We start from the raw sequence: 14,615 nt of genomic DNA, 5'->3' as shown, positions 1-14,615 counted from the left end.
TTCCCAAGTTGCTGTCACAGGAGTATAGCTTCAAAGTTTGCTGAGGGCAGAGAAGTGAGGAACCCTCCGGTAGTAACAAGAGGAGAGTGGTAACACTCACTAAGGCGTTATGTGTCAGCCCCTCAGCAAATTCTCAAGAAAACCTGCAAGATGATACTTTTTTCTCCCCTTTTTCAGATAAAGAGACAGGTTGTGAGGTTAAGTAGCTGGCTCAGAGTCAATCTGTTTCCTTAGGAGTTGAACCTAAGAAGCATGAGTCCAAAGCTCAAACTCAACAAGGCTGCAATGTGGGAAACAATGACTTACCAAATTGGAGATGTGCACGATGTTACTGATCTTGCCTCTTGGTGGGGAGGGCACCTGAGCAGTTCGGACTGGATCGTCAATTGTAATGGAAACTCCAGACTTCTGCTGGCTAATGGAACGTCGTGTTAAAGTATCTCCTAAAGTCACTATCAAATAAGAGCACACGAATGGTTTTCAGAAGGGAACATGACTTTTTTTTAATTGATTTTTTTTTTTTTTTTTTTTAGAGAGAGGGAGGGAGAAACAGATGTGAAAAAGAAACATTGATTGGCTGCCTCCTGAACACCCCGTACTAGGGATTGAGCCTGAAAACCGGGCATATGCCCTGACCTTGAATCAACTGGAGACCTTTTGGTACCTGGGATGACACTCAACCAACTGATCCACAATGACCAGGGCAACATGATTTTTATTCCTGACCCAGGAGTCACTCTTCTATCTAAATATGTTGAGCACCTCTAATGTACAAGGTATTGTCTAGGGTAATCTCATTAAGGGGACTGAAAGATTAAATAGTCAAAACTGGCCCTGAAGTAGCTTAATAACCAGGAGGGGTAGAGAAAGACTGATATGTAAAATACTCTAAATAAAAGGCAGGAAATATTAAAAGAAGTCCAAATAAAGTGCTCTGGAGATTTGGGAAGCTGCACTGTTTCACTCATTAATGGTCCACCCACCTTTCTTTACTTCATGCTCCACAGGTGGGGGTAAGGCCACCTCTACTGAAACCTGGGGAGGTATGGGGGGTTCTGCTTCAGGCTCTTTTTCTTCTTCCTCTTCTTCCCTCTGCCCATTCTCCTGGCCCTCTGCAGGTACTACCTGTAAAGTATCAGACACAGAGGGATTCTTAAACACTGGCGCCTTCTTTTCAGCCTCTGGTTTCCTGGTGAGAGAGTGGTACAGTTAACCTAGCACGTGTCTTCCACTAGAGGAAGATTTCATCAAGTTAACCTCCACCACATCATGGGATTGTTAATGCCTCAACTCTGCCACAAGGAAAAACTAAGGCAGGAGTTCCACAGATTTTCTTCTGTATAAGGTAAGATAGTAAATATTTTTAGGCTTTGTGAGCTATACAGTTTCTGTTGCAACTATTCAACTCTGACTTTACAGCACAGAGCAGCCACACATATGAATTGGTGTGACTGTGTTCTAATAAAACTTTACTTATTACAGGCAACAGGTTGGATTCAGTAGTCCACTGACCCCCTAAAAGGATCAATTAACTCATATTTCTGCAGAGATGGGAGATTGCCCCTTTAGGACTCCACCATAGCTCCTCAGATGCCCGCTGTCTCCACTGCTTCCTCCCTCAACACTGGGGTACAGGAGCCTTACCTGAGTAACGGTCCGGCATATTTTCAGCCCTTTGTCATGCGTCCCATCATCACCATTACGCTCTGTCTCATCCTCAGAGATTCGAGAGTCATCAGCATGAAGATCCACAACAGCCTCCTGCCCCGCCAGGGGTTTGATGTCGGGGATGAGGCTCTGGGACACAGATACCCCCCCACCCCGTTACACTGGGCCCATGTCTACTCCCACCTCAATGTGTCTCATCCTCCCTTCCCTGGCTCCTCCCACCTCACCTTGAGTGATTCAGTGGTGATACTGATGGAGGGTTTCTTCTGTGTGGTGGCTGTGCTGGCTCCCCAACGCCGCTTCCGACAAGGCTGGCCCCCCTCTGTGTCACTGTTTCCAGCTGGTACCCCCTTGGTAGCTGCTGTTCCCAAGAAATAGGACCCAACAATTAGATGGTCTCAGGCCCTCTGCTGGTTCACACTATAACATCCACAGACAGCCTTCAATTGGAATTTTAGTAAAAGGTTAACTTAAGGAAATTATATTTGTGCACTGGGGAAACCATGCTTCAAAATTAAAGGACTGCAGCCACTTCCTGACAGATGAAAACTACTCATCTCTGAAGGCAACAGGGAAGAGTAACCAGGTTAGTGACTAGTTTAAACTTTTAGTGGTAGAAATATCTAATGTACTGGGGAAGAAAGACTGAGAAGGATATGGGAATGCAAAAAAAAATAAGGTTGTGATATTAAAATCTATGTAAAGTTAATCTAAGAGCATGATGTGATCTGATTATGCTTTAGGTTAATTTTCACACTGTAGATTGGTATTTAAGTTATGAAGATCTATTACACTTTTGTCCATTTAAAGTTTCTCATTGGGAAAAATTTTTAAATGTTACTGTTTGAGGTAACTCTCATTTCCTCAGATGCTCTCTTACTATAAACTGTTAAGCTTTATATAGGAGTCTCTCAAACCCACTCCTGGTTTTGAGGGTTCAGACATCTGAAAGAATAAATGCATGTAGGACTAGGTAAGAAATGGTAAACGCCTCAAAATCTATCTCACTAGAGTTAAGAAAGAAATGTGACTGGGGAAAAATGATAGGGATTGTCTAATGTTTTGAATTTCAAAATGGAACCCTACATATGCCAAAAAGATGTACAACTGCTGAGTGGAGGTCCTGAGGCAGAAGGGGGTGACCCAAGAATACCATTGAGAGAGAATGGGAATCTATTTATCTGTGAACTCTGGTTTTTATGGTATTCTTGGCCTTTATCAGGAATTTGGGGCTAGACTTACAGACAACGGAGATCTTCCTCTTGAATGATTTAGGCAGCAAACTCTGTATAGAGAAGAAAAAGGGGAAAAAAGAGAAAGAGACACACCCCACAGAGAGGGGGGAAGGAGGTTAGATGGGGCAGTCTTAGCTTAAGCTTCAAAGACACAGAGAGAGAGAGAGACACAGAGACAGACAGAGACCAAAACAGAAGCGGCAAACGGCAAAAACGAAGCAGAATCAATGCAAGTTAGAGAAATAAGAGAAAAAAATAAAACCAAACATCACAGCGGGAAAAGTCATCTAGTTTATACCACACCTATGTATTAGCTTAACCAGAAATAAGCTGGAAGAGGAATTTAATAACCTCCCAGCCCTTCAAAGGTGTTGGTCAGGACCTCTTCCACTGTGTCTATGGGGCAAGAGGATGCCAAGCCCAAGCTGCGCCCAGAACTGGGTCATCTGGCCTCCAAGGTCTTCCTTGCTAACTTGGGGAAAACATGAGGAAACTAGGAAAACTGACTTTGGGATGGCAACTTTAGCAAGGTAACCGTTCTCCTTTTCTCAGTGTCCAGCCTGACATCCATTCATAGTGGCTTCTAGTCATTAAGACAGCTGATTGTCAAGGTTGTTCAGACCCCCACCACACTGTGGAAAAGGGCAGCACTGGACCCACTGGAAATGAGGCCCTTGAGCAAAGTGCCCAGAAAGAATTTCAAGGTGTCTTTGGTAAAGGAAGGTTTCTATAAGGGCAGATTGTCCCCAGGGAGAGTCTCAGACTTTCTAACCACTGTACGGAGCTCTAGTAAAGCCTTACTGTTTCCTCCCCAACCAGGGCTTAAGCCTTAGGGGCCCTGCCAAGGACTAGAAACTTCCAAAGTTGCTTTCAAACAAGTTTCTGTCCCAAACACTCTGTGAGAGAAAAACTAAGGGCAGAGCAAAAAGAGGAATAGAAAGAAAAGGGGGAACAGAGCATTTTTAGAATTAATGCTTATTTCTGGAAAAACTAAGAACTACTACCCTTTTTAAGGGCAGGGCATTACCCTCTTGATGAAATCATCTTTTCCCATCCACCCCCCACATAGCCCTGTTTGTGTCGTCTAACCAAGTCTCCTTGGTCTCCGTTAAGGGCCAGCCTGACCCCTAGCCAGGCTGCTCTTGATGGGTAAGTTAGTGAGAGAAAAAAAAGTCTTAATTAAAACAGGAAAAACATGAACCAAATAAATAAATAAATAAATCCAATAAAGAAATCAGAAAAATAAAGATAAAGAAAAAATTAAAATAAAAAGATTAAAAAAAAGAAGAAAATAAAGAGGAAAATAAACTAGGAATATGACAAATGTTCCAGGTACCATCTCACACCTGGGATCTTCAGTTCAGCCAATCGCACCTCACTGTGTACTGTATCTAGTCAACCGCCGGTCCAATCAGAATGAGCCCTCCCTGCTAGGCGCTGTGCAATTGGTGGGGGGTTGGGTTGGCAAAAAAGGTGGGCGCACGGCGTGGTGGTCAGCACGGCAATGCCAGAGTCCTCCCAGGGGCGCAGGGGGGGCGGGAGGGAAACGTGTAGGGGGACGCTGCCCAGTTTCCATGATGTCAAGACAGTTCACTGGTGGTGGCCAGGCTCAGCCAGGGGTACAGGGGGGAAAAGGGGCAGAGACATCAGTCCCAGCCCTGTAGGGGCATCATCTTGCAGTCCCTGATGAGAGATGGCCTGTGAGCAGCAGAAATGGTCCTGGCCTTTTATCGTGAGAGGCAGGCAGGACCTTATGTCCACCAGTGGCAAGCTGCAGCAATACCACCACCCAATACTTGGAATCCTGGTGATGACTCCAGAGTCCCTTTCTCCTCTGCCTGTAACTGGGGAGGGGGGTCCTCTCACCGAGTGGGATCATGGAACCTCTGATGAAGGCAGCCTGGGGTAGAAGGTGGATAGCCCCAGGACCTGGCACACATTCAGCAACAAGGTCAGAATGCTTTTCTTCTGAGAGTTGTGTGTGGCATCTCTTCAGGGACTCCAGCTGAGACAGTGGTTCCAGTCAGGTGGATGGATAAGCCCCTGCCTCCAGGGATGGAGGAGAAGTTCGAGCAACCAACATGCTGCCCTTCACCATGGACAACACGGACCAGAGGAAAGTCCATCTGATGAAGTGGTGATACAGGGCTGGGCTGTCATCAGCATTAAATCCCTGGGCTCAGACCCTAGACTTCTCTGCAGGGTTCCTAGTCGTCACAGCTTAAGCAGAGAGCCCCACTCGGTATTTTACAGCATCGCATTGTGATGACAAACATTGACTCTTTAGGTCTTGGTGCCCTAGACAGGGATCCCAGCAGTTTGTAGCAAAGAAGGTAACCCACAGTCCTCAAAAGGGTAAGGGCATGTGAGCAGGCGCCCCAGCACTGACACAAGCTCTTCTTGGGGTGTCCCAAATAGGGAGATGGTTCAAGTCCACCCCTTTCCAAATGCTTTTTGCTTTCTCAATACAAGTCTCTCCAGAACAGTGCTCTTCTTGGCCCCCTGATGTAAGCAAGGCAGGGAGGCAAAAGGGGGCCCATCACAGGATCCCATATACATGCCCCCCGCTGGCCAAGACACCTGGACAGCAGACTCGGCTCTGATTGGGCAGCTCAGTAGCAGCGGGTGGGTCCAGAGGAAGAGGCGGCATCAGCGATTGGCCAGTTGGGCAGGGTTATATTTTACGGGCGGATTACCGTACATGAGGTACTTGGACAAAGTTTTAAGAAGGACCTTGTAATAAATAATATTCTGCACATCAAATCACTTTCACCGGCCCCCACCCCCCGCAACACACACCAAAGAAAGGCTACACACACAACAGTCCCTCCCACCCTGTTACCCCACTCCCAAACCCAGCTAATTCTTTCTGTTACTTGAAGAGCCAAGTAGACTTTTGCTAGCTCTGATGGGGGAGGCCCCTGAATTGGGCGCAGGACACTAGACAATACATATGCCAAAAAAGGAGGTAGAGGAGTTATGGAAATGGAGAAGGGGACTTTGGAATCACCCCAGGTGCTGGTTTCTAAGTAGCTACATCTCTGCAATGAGACCACTTGGGGGCAGATGATGAACAAAAATTCCTCAGGATGGCCGGTCATCTGAGAACCACCAAAGCCCACTAGATGGCGTTTAGCTACAACAGACTTTTAAAAAGGAGGGAAAGCTAAAGGAGTTCCCACAGGGAAAAGCTGGAGAAGGTAGCTGGGAAAGGTGAGTCCCAGTCTTAGATAAAGGGCCATTAACTGACTTTCCCGTTAGTTACAAACTTCCAGAGTCTGGACTACATTACTTCCCCATCGAGAAAAGGGAAAGAATGAACCCTATCCGCATCACAAGGGGTTTCCCTTGCTAAACCAGTGAACTCTCCCTTGGCCCTACTCTGACAGGAGTCTCTGCCTATCCCCTACTTTAGCTATCCAACTGTAGATGAGGGATCACCAGAGTGGTCCACTCTTTCCCCTAGGTCCACTCCTGCCCGCCCACCCCAATGGGCAGCTTGAAGATTTACCTCTTTCTTCTCCTCATCTTCAGCACTGCCCTCTGGGCGGTCATCATTGCTGACTTGGTCTGCAACAGGCATGGGGGGCTCTGGCACCTCATTTTCAGGTCTGTTTTCACTTGTATCCATGGTCACTTCCTCCTTCTCCTCACTGACAGTATAGGGGGAGGTTGGGAGGGAAGGGCAGGAAAGAACCAAGGGGAAGAGAGAACAAAATGTTAGGTTTGGGGTCAGGAAATTCCCATGCCTCATCACTTGGGTGGGCTGGGAGAGCTGCTTTTCCCTCAGGAAAAGTGGGAAACAGTTTTCCTTGGGGAAGTGCATAGATCAGAGCAACCACACATTCACCAACTGCCCAGATGGGATAAAGCTGTTATTGCTGGGTCAGGATTCCCAACTGTTCTTAGGTAATTAACCAAAGTACTCTTACATGATGAGAAACAGCACCCTCCCCCCACCCAAAACAGTCCCTCAAAAGTGACTGTGATTTGCCCACAACCTTGTGGCCTCTCGGTCCCCTGGCCACAGGCACCTTTATTTAACAAAACTATATGACAAACTAAGGGAAGCCTGATTCTTGGAGAATGACCATGGCAGTGGCAAATGATCCCAACCTTGTATTTAACCAACTGCTTAATAAGTAAAGGCCTACTGACCCATAGGATCTGGAGACACCTGGAATGGAGAGATGGTGGGGGTGGGGACTGTAAGGAAGGTAGGGCTGGTGAGGGTTCAAGCTTCAACAAGAACCCTCTCTCGTCTTAAAAGGAAAAACTAAAACTGCTGAAGAGTATGAAAGCTCAGAGAAGAAATCAGGCCACTTTTACCTGCTCAGAGGTGTAGGAATTGTTCTTACATTCTGCTTTCGCCCAGTTTCTCCCATTCCCTCATTCCAACTTCCAAGAGATAAAGAGAGTAGGCCTCCCAGTCAGGACACACCGTCCCCCATACCATGCATCTTGCCCCCACAAATACTGAACCCACCATCCCCCAATCACACAAGTTATCTCCCATTTCAGGCAATGAACCCCAGAAACTCACTTCAGATAAACTATTTTCCCTTCTTCTTTTCTGTCTTCATCCCTAACTTCTACCTCTAATCTCACCCCTAGTACCACCCAAACACTGGGGTAAAAAAATAAAAAATGAAAAAAAATCAAAATGAGATGATCAGGGGCCTAAGTCTCAAAAGGAAAACCAAACCTCCCCAGGCTGATAACCACCACCAGGAAATTCAGCATTCCCGATAGGCTGACTGACACTCAGAGGTCAGAACAGCTTCCCCAGAGCAGGCAGGGAGGGATGCACAGGAATGGGGGGAGGGGAAATCGGAACTGTGCCCCCAGTTAACAGGCCCCCACAGAAACACAAGATTCAACTCTCTTAATCTAAAAAAAAAAGCTTATCCAAAAAATACCTATTTCTCACAGGGAGAGGACAAGTGGGGCCAATTAGAAATCAGGCAGGAAGGACAAAGGGGGAAAACAGAATGATTGAAAACAAACCAAAACGAAAGAGGGAATGAAAGCCAAGGGGAAGAGAAGGAAGACGAGCTGGGCTAGAGCGGTGGGGAAAGGGGGATACATGGAAATGTGAAGCTCTCACCCTTCTTTGCTTTCTGATAACATGATTTTTTTTTCTCCCCCTGGAAGTGCTGTTTATCCCTTTCTGGAATGGAAGAAATAACAAAAACCAAACAAAAAATCCTAAAAAATTAAAAAAACAAAAAACAAAACACCTTCCTTGTCCCAAGATCCCACCACCTCCTCCCCAGCCACCCGATCCAGAGCGAGAAAATCGAGATGGAGCAACTGGGGATCCAAAAAATGGTAAATGGAAAGGGAGGTGGTGGTGGTGGTGAGGGGAGGCTAAAATAGATCTGGATTTTAAGAGATAAGCGTTAAGTCCTCACGGCAAACCCCGAGTTCGGCTGGATTGGTCTCTCTGGAGGAGGAGGAGGAAGAGGGCCAGGCTGCTGGTAGTGGCTGGCTCTATTGTATTAGCGGAGCAGCGGCGATCAGCCGGAGACATGCAGGGGAGCCATCTTGCCACTTACCCAGCAGCCCGTGTGTGCGGATGGGGGAGGGCCCTGCTGCAGCAGGGGAGGGGAAAGGAAAGAGGGAGGGCGCTGAGTGAGCAAGGTTCTTATCCTCTGGCAGGCCACAGGGAGCTCACTGCTGGCTCAATAGGTCTGGCCTTTTTCCTTCTTTTCTCAGGTTACAACAGCTACCAAGGCCTAACCCCGCTGGGAGAGGGTGCTCTCTCCCTGTCTTCCCAGGGGGCGGGGAGGGGGCTGGGTAGAGAGGACAAAGTTACAGCTGCTTGCCTGGAAGATTCCAGAGAACAGAAGCAAGGAAAACTGCAGAGCAGGGAGTGAAAAACGATTAAAGAGGGCAGATAACAATGCCAAAGTTGAAAAAGACACAGAATGGAGGGTCATACGCAATTTTTTATGTGCCCACCTTCCTCTCTTAAAAAAACCAGGCATGAAACCTTGAAACCAGATCAGCCAGTCAGCTGGTAAAGGTGGGATGAGAATTAGCACTATCCAATCACTACAGTAACTGGTTGCTCATCCCAAGCATTGATGTGTTTCTACTCCTGCCTGTGCTTTCTCCAGGGATGTTGGAAGTGAACAAGCAGACAAGAGTTCCTTTTTGAATGACCAGTGTGGGGGTGGGTGGCGTGGTGGAAGAGGAGTCTCTGAAGAGATGACAGACAACTTTGTTTCATAGAGTCTTTAATAAGGTCACCCTGCCCCAGGGCCCACTGGAGACAGAAAAGGATAAACGGCAAGGGGACCTTGGGTAGCTGAAGCAAGGAGGCAATTCTTGGAGTAAGGGCTCCAAGGTGAGGGCTCTGGATAAGAAACGGAAATGAGAGAGCAGTTATAGGGGGTGTGGGCGATCTGCTGGGCAGAAAGTGATGGGGAACTAAGTGGAAATTATTATGGGCATCTTCACCAGCCTAAATGTGAAATGGGAAGCTGACTAACCATTCATAAAACACTCAGCAGATGCTCAAAAATAATCATTTGTGGACTGCAAAGATGGTCTTTTGGTATCCTAGTGGTAGTAGAGGTTTAACTCTAGGACAAGCTTCTGGGTACTTAACCAAAAGCTTAGTGTTCATCTCATTTGCTATATCAGAGCTTTTAGGCAAGAATAAAATTTCCTCCCTACTGCTTAAAATCTTAAACTTACATGCCAAATGAATACTAAAGAGGTCATGTAGTTTATTTTATACATTACCGTAAAGGTTCCCAGTCTCCTCAGTAAGATTGAGAACTTTGGAGTCAAAGTGACTAGGGCCCAATCCTGGCCCTGGTCCCACACCCATACAAGTTGTGTGATACTGGGCAAGTTCCTAATCCTTTCTGTGCTTTTCCTTCTTAAATTATAAAGTGGGGATAACAACAATACATATGTCGAGGAACAGTATAATAAGGGTTCACACTTAAGGGTCTGGTTTGAACGACAACCCAAGTTGAGGTAAGGATGTGCATAAACACATGTCTGGTTAATAGGCCATTATCTCATTTGATGTCACCTATGGAGTTTTTCCCCCCTCACAGTGGAATGCTCTTTCTCTGATACAAAGGCTTTCAGTAATTGGCCTGACAGGTTTTCCGCAATACCCTATCACTCTGTATAACCACTGGTTTACTTGCCCCTCAACCTCCATCCTGCAGAGTTCCTCGGGGTCAGGGACTGCATCCCTTGGCGCCTAGCCCAAGGCCTAACACAAAGAAATGTTCAGTAAATACTTCTGAATTAGGTTGTCATTGTGGGTATCAAGTGGACACTTTAATAAGTGCTTGCTGACCTAAAAGTTTTCTTCTTAAAAAATTGTTTTGTTTAGAATTCCCACAAATAATGTTACCTTTAAATATTCTCAAATAAATGCTCCCTGCCCATCAACTGTCCTAAAACACTCTCAGCTGCCAATAGCCCTCTCCAGAAGAAGTTTCCTTGGAGGAAAAAAAAAAAGTTCTTTTACTGGGAATTTTACCTCTTTTTAAAATAAGTATTTTACCATGTTATCCTTGGCCTTCTTAAGGCACAGCAAGTTTGTGCTATTTCCCCATGATTAATTCTGTGGGATACCAAAATTCCCAAGGCTTTAAAAGAAAGAATCCTTGAAATTGCCCCAAAAAGGGACTCAATCTATTTGCAGGACCAGTCCAAAAGCCTTGTTAGCTAAATGTCAGAGCCCCACACAGCTTTTCCTTATAGTCTCTAAAAGGACAAAGGCATCTAGCTTCCCACTTATTTAAGTTCTCACACAAATGTTTCTCATAACTCTGAAATATATGTGAAATTACATAGGGGTTAGGGTGTGTGTGGAGGGGGTTACCTATCCATAATTAAATAGCTCAGAAGCATTTATAACCCAGAAGGATAGGACTACTTGGAGGCTAATAACCTCACACTACAGTTAATAACTGAATATGAATGAGATTCAGAGAGGCTAATGGAAAAGGAAATTTTATAAGTTTATGTTTGAAGTTTAGTTTTTGTAGAAAATTCATGAGGAGGTGATGTGAAAGTTATTAAGAAATAGGACTTGACCACCAGGCAGTGAGATTTAAATACAGAACACTCTTAGGAGCATACTAGTTCCAAGATAACCAAGGTTAGTATGAGTTTAGGGGATATGTCCTTAGATACCAACTTCTCAATGAGCAAACTCTACTGATGACAATAAATTCTACTTTTTTATTATGCATCAATTGGCATAGTGGCACTGTAGGTCCCTGGGGAGTATAATTACACTGTCATATTGGCTTAAAGGGCCATTTTCTTCCTCCTACTCAGGCAAAAAGCCCTAAATTGCTATTGCAAGGTTTATACACACAGTAAGGCTGTCTTTAGAAAAATTCAGGTTTGAATTAACTACTGCTCACATATAAAGTCTTTTTTCCCCCCTCTATTTTTTTTTGAAATGTAAAAAAAGAGTATCATTATTTTCTGCTGTATGAGGACATTTTTGTTATATCCATAGCAGGCAGAAGATTGTATTTTGGAATAGGGCTCAACTGAAACAGAACTGCGGCTCACAAATTCCTGCTCCAAGCAATGAAAAAGGTACCTTACCTCATAAATCTAGAATTCCTCAGGGCACAATCAGAATCAGAATGGATTTAACCAAGCACAGCATAAAAGTTGGGCAATCTCTTCCAAGTGGTGAGAAGTCCTTGAAGTAAAGTCTAATTTTTTTTTTAACACATTACTGAATCAATAGGACCTAGTTACTTAATCAATAGGCCCTAGGCTCTATTTTTATTAAAGTCATGTGACTTCTTATTAAAACAGAGCAAAACCAGGGTTAAGTCACAAATGGTCTTTTCCATGTAATACTGTTGATCCCACTTTTAAAATGCGTCATGGTTCCTGAAGTCACCCAAATGAACAATAGAACTGGGGGGGGGGGGGGGGGGAGGTGAAAGACCAAGAGTGTTGTACCAAGGCCTCCAGAAATATAGGCAACCTTCTCAAAGATTCATTTACCAAATCCAATCCCAGATGCAAGGTAGGCAGAAGGAAAGCAGGTAAGAGGGATGTATGTGAACTACTCCTAAACTCACATTGCATTGCTAATCTAGAGGCTGTTCCACTGAACCTTGCCTATGCAACAATGGACAATCTCAGTATTTGCCCAAAGTGTCACGTGTCTATATCACCTTGCCAGAATCATGTAGACTAGATTATCTTAGTCATAAAATGAAGATCAAAGCTACCTTTAACTGGGGAGAAAAATTACATATGACTCCAAGCCTCACTTGCCCTGGACTGCATGCTAAAGTACAGAAATAAAGTTGCTTCAAAACAGCATAAAGTGCTGTTCTGTTGCCAGGATCTCATAGACACACAGAATTTTAGGGCAAGCAAAGAGCTTTTTAGAAAATCACTTGCTTCTCAAGATGCATAGGAGGCAGTTTCTCATGCCCAATTAGTAGCAGGTTGTCAACATCTACTTCCAAACTGCCATTATGCAAAGGACATGCTGTACCCCATGGGATAGGGATGGGGAGGCAAGTATTCTCTTTGGATGATGGACATGGAAGGGAAGGTGTCACCCCATTTCCTCATCGATGGTGTAGCTGGGGAAATCCTGAACACCTTCCAGAATCCGCTGGGTTCTCACTTTATGGTCCTAGAAGAAAAACCCTTTCCAAAGGAGAATATACTCATCCCAAAAAGGAAAAACAAAAACTTTTCAAAGGAAGAATGAACTTTTGGTTTCAAATAAAAAACGTAATGGCCACAAGATGGCAGCAGAGGCAAGAATATTGGAACGGACAGTAGCAAGGTAAGTATTACCAAGGCAAAAGCTATATAGTCAAGAGTATAGAACTATTATTAAAGTCATAAAAAAAATGAGATAATAAAATCATGTCACCTGCCCACCACCCTCCAAAATCAAAAGTAAAAGGATAGTCTAACGTTCTCAGAAGAGTGTAAGTTATTAGACTTTTACATAAAGGAAAAAATCATGCTAGTAGTATAGCATTAAAATTACATAGAAACAATCATGGAACAACTTTAGGTCAACTGTCTATATAGTCTATATAGAACATTCACCAAAGCAGTACCAGATTCCTGATGTCTAAAAACTAAGCATCTTATTTCCACAATGCTTTTCTTTTTCATTTCCTGTGAGAATCTGAAACCAGAATTTTGGTTCAATGGCTTCTTAATTTATAATGCCTAGCTCAGAATAACGAATGTCCAATTACAAATTTAATTTGATATGAGTATTTTTCTAGAACTAAATACAAGGAATAAAAAACTCACATTGTCTACAAGACAAAATCAATTCAAGAATCTTAGAGACCAAGAATAAACTTTGGACTTGAAACGGACTTCATATTTTGCTATATGCTGTAACAGTTAACATAAATGTGTCTAATAAAATGACGAGTGATAAACAAGAAAAGTACAGAAACTAAAACAAAGCAGCAGCACCCTCCTGTATCTTTCTTTGTAGACCCTCAATACCCTTTATTAACCTGTATTCCCAGGCTTAGACGTAGCTGGTAAATGGGAGTTAAAGATTGAGTTAAGATGTCCTGGGTCAATTCCCTCACACTGTCTTGAGTTTGGAAACAGAAGACTCTGCTGCCTGCTCCTTAAAGGAAATCAACTATTTTAGTCAAATAATCCCAGATATGTGTTTCTTTATGCTCTCACCACCATTTTTCAGACTAACTTAAGAGTTCTGGTGGCAGCTCCCAACACAGGAACTGAAGTCTAGCCTTTGTCCAGATAAAGCTCTGCCTTCATGTTTTAAAAGGAAACTAGGACTGCTTAGTCAAAGAACCCTACGGAGCAAAGAACTATCGCACACTCCTAGTTCCTTGTTATACCCCAGTCAAGATGTATCACTTACACAGTGGGATGAATCCTTTCTGATTCTGGTAGGTGAGAGGTTGGAGTCTCTGAGGTTTGGGGCTGTGTGGCAGCTGGTGGCTCTGCCTCTTCAGCTTCACACTTCTTTGGGCTCTCCTGTCAGGACAAACATAGCAAAACAAACATAGCAACATACTTAAATCTGCTGCATTCCTTTTCTTTAACCTGGAGCTGGTTAAAGGCACAGAAGGATATACACTGTACCAACTCCACACACAGCTCTATATATCTTTGTTATACCACTTTATAAAGCAGAATGGAATATTGCTTAAATAATTTCCATGCCAGCAATAATTTTATTAGAATTCTTTTGAGAGAACCAAGAAAATGCTTCCTTTTGAGCAGAAAAATGGAGAAGTTCTGTGGAAGAACTGACCCCAAGAGCCTTGGAGCTGAGAATTCAGCCTCACGAACCAGGGAATTAAAAATGAGTTAAGTGAAATCTAACAGGTATCCCCAGCCTTCTACATTTCTAATGAACCTTGTTCAGACTGACCTTTCAGTTTTATAGCTAAGACAAAAGGGAAAATCATGCCTAATTCTCTCTCTCCCTCTAGGGAGAGGGTATAATAGCGTACCCGCTCAGGCTGTACCCTCTGAGTCACATGCTTTTCGGCTGGCTCAGGTTGGCTCATAGGCCTCACTTGAATAGAGGATGAGGTGGAAGTCCTCTCCTTTGGCTCAAGGACCTGCAGTTGTGGCACTGGTGGAGTTGCAACCTCCTGACCAGAAGAGGGATCTTTGGTTTCAGTGTAGCTGGTGCTGCTGTCCCTGGAGACTCCAGGGCTCAGAGACTGA

General features: G+C 44.3%; 1 protein-coding gene across 17 annotated transcripts in view; it reads right to left on the bottom strand.

Moving 5' to 3' along the window:
* Positions 1-14,615, bottom strand: part of ACIN1 (apoptotic chromatin condensation inducer 1) — a gene marked incomplete at its 5' end in the record, with an annotated part of 32,397 nt that overhangs the window by 2,731 nt on the left and 15,051 nt on the right. For 2 of the 17 annotated variants that reach the window (XM_081135031.1, XM_081135044.1), the window contains 8 exons: positions 307-452; positions 984-1,125; positions 1,645-1,797; positions 1,896-2,029; positions 2,911-2,953; positions 6,415-6,556; positions 13,798-13,913; positions 14,396-14,611. In XM_081135031.1, the coding sequence (XP_080991157.1) occupies positions 307-452; positions 984-1,125; positions 1,645-1,797; positions 1,896-2,029; positions 2,911-2,953; positions 6,415-6,556; positions 13,798-13,913; positions 14,396-14,611 (1,092 nt within the window). Of the gene's footprint in view, positions 1-306; positions 453-983; positions 1,126-1,644; positions 1,798-1,895; positions 2,030-2,910; positions 2,954-6,414; positions 6,557-7,232; positions 7,302-7,446; positions 7,520-8,010; positions 8,114-8,317; positions 8,485-13,797; positions 13,914-14,395; positions 14,612-14,615 lie in introns of those variants that run through there. The other 15 variants (XM_081135041.1, XM_081135046.1, XM_081135040.1 and 12 more) reach the window with 11 other exon arrangements.

Source organism: Miniopterus schreibersii (assembly GCF_964146895.1).
Source record: "Miniopterus schreibersii genome assembly, chromosome: 1".
NCBI classification, from domain to species: domain Eukaryota; kingdom Metazoa; phylum Chordata; class Mammalia; order Chiroptera; family Miniopteridae; genus Miniopterus; species Miniopterus schreibersii.
The sequence above is the reverse complement of the archived record's forward strand: the minus strand, read 5'-3'. Positions and strand labels throughout refer to the sequence as shown.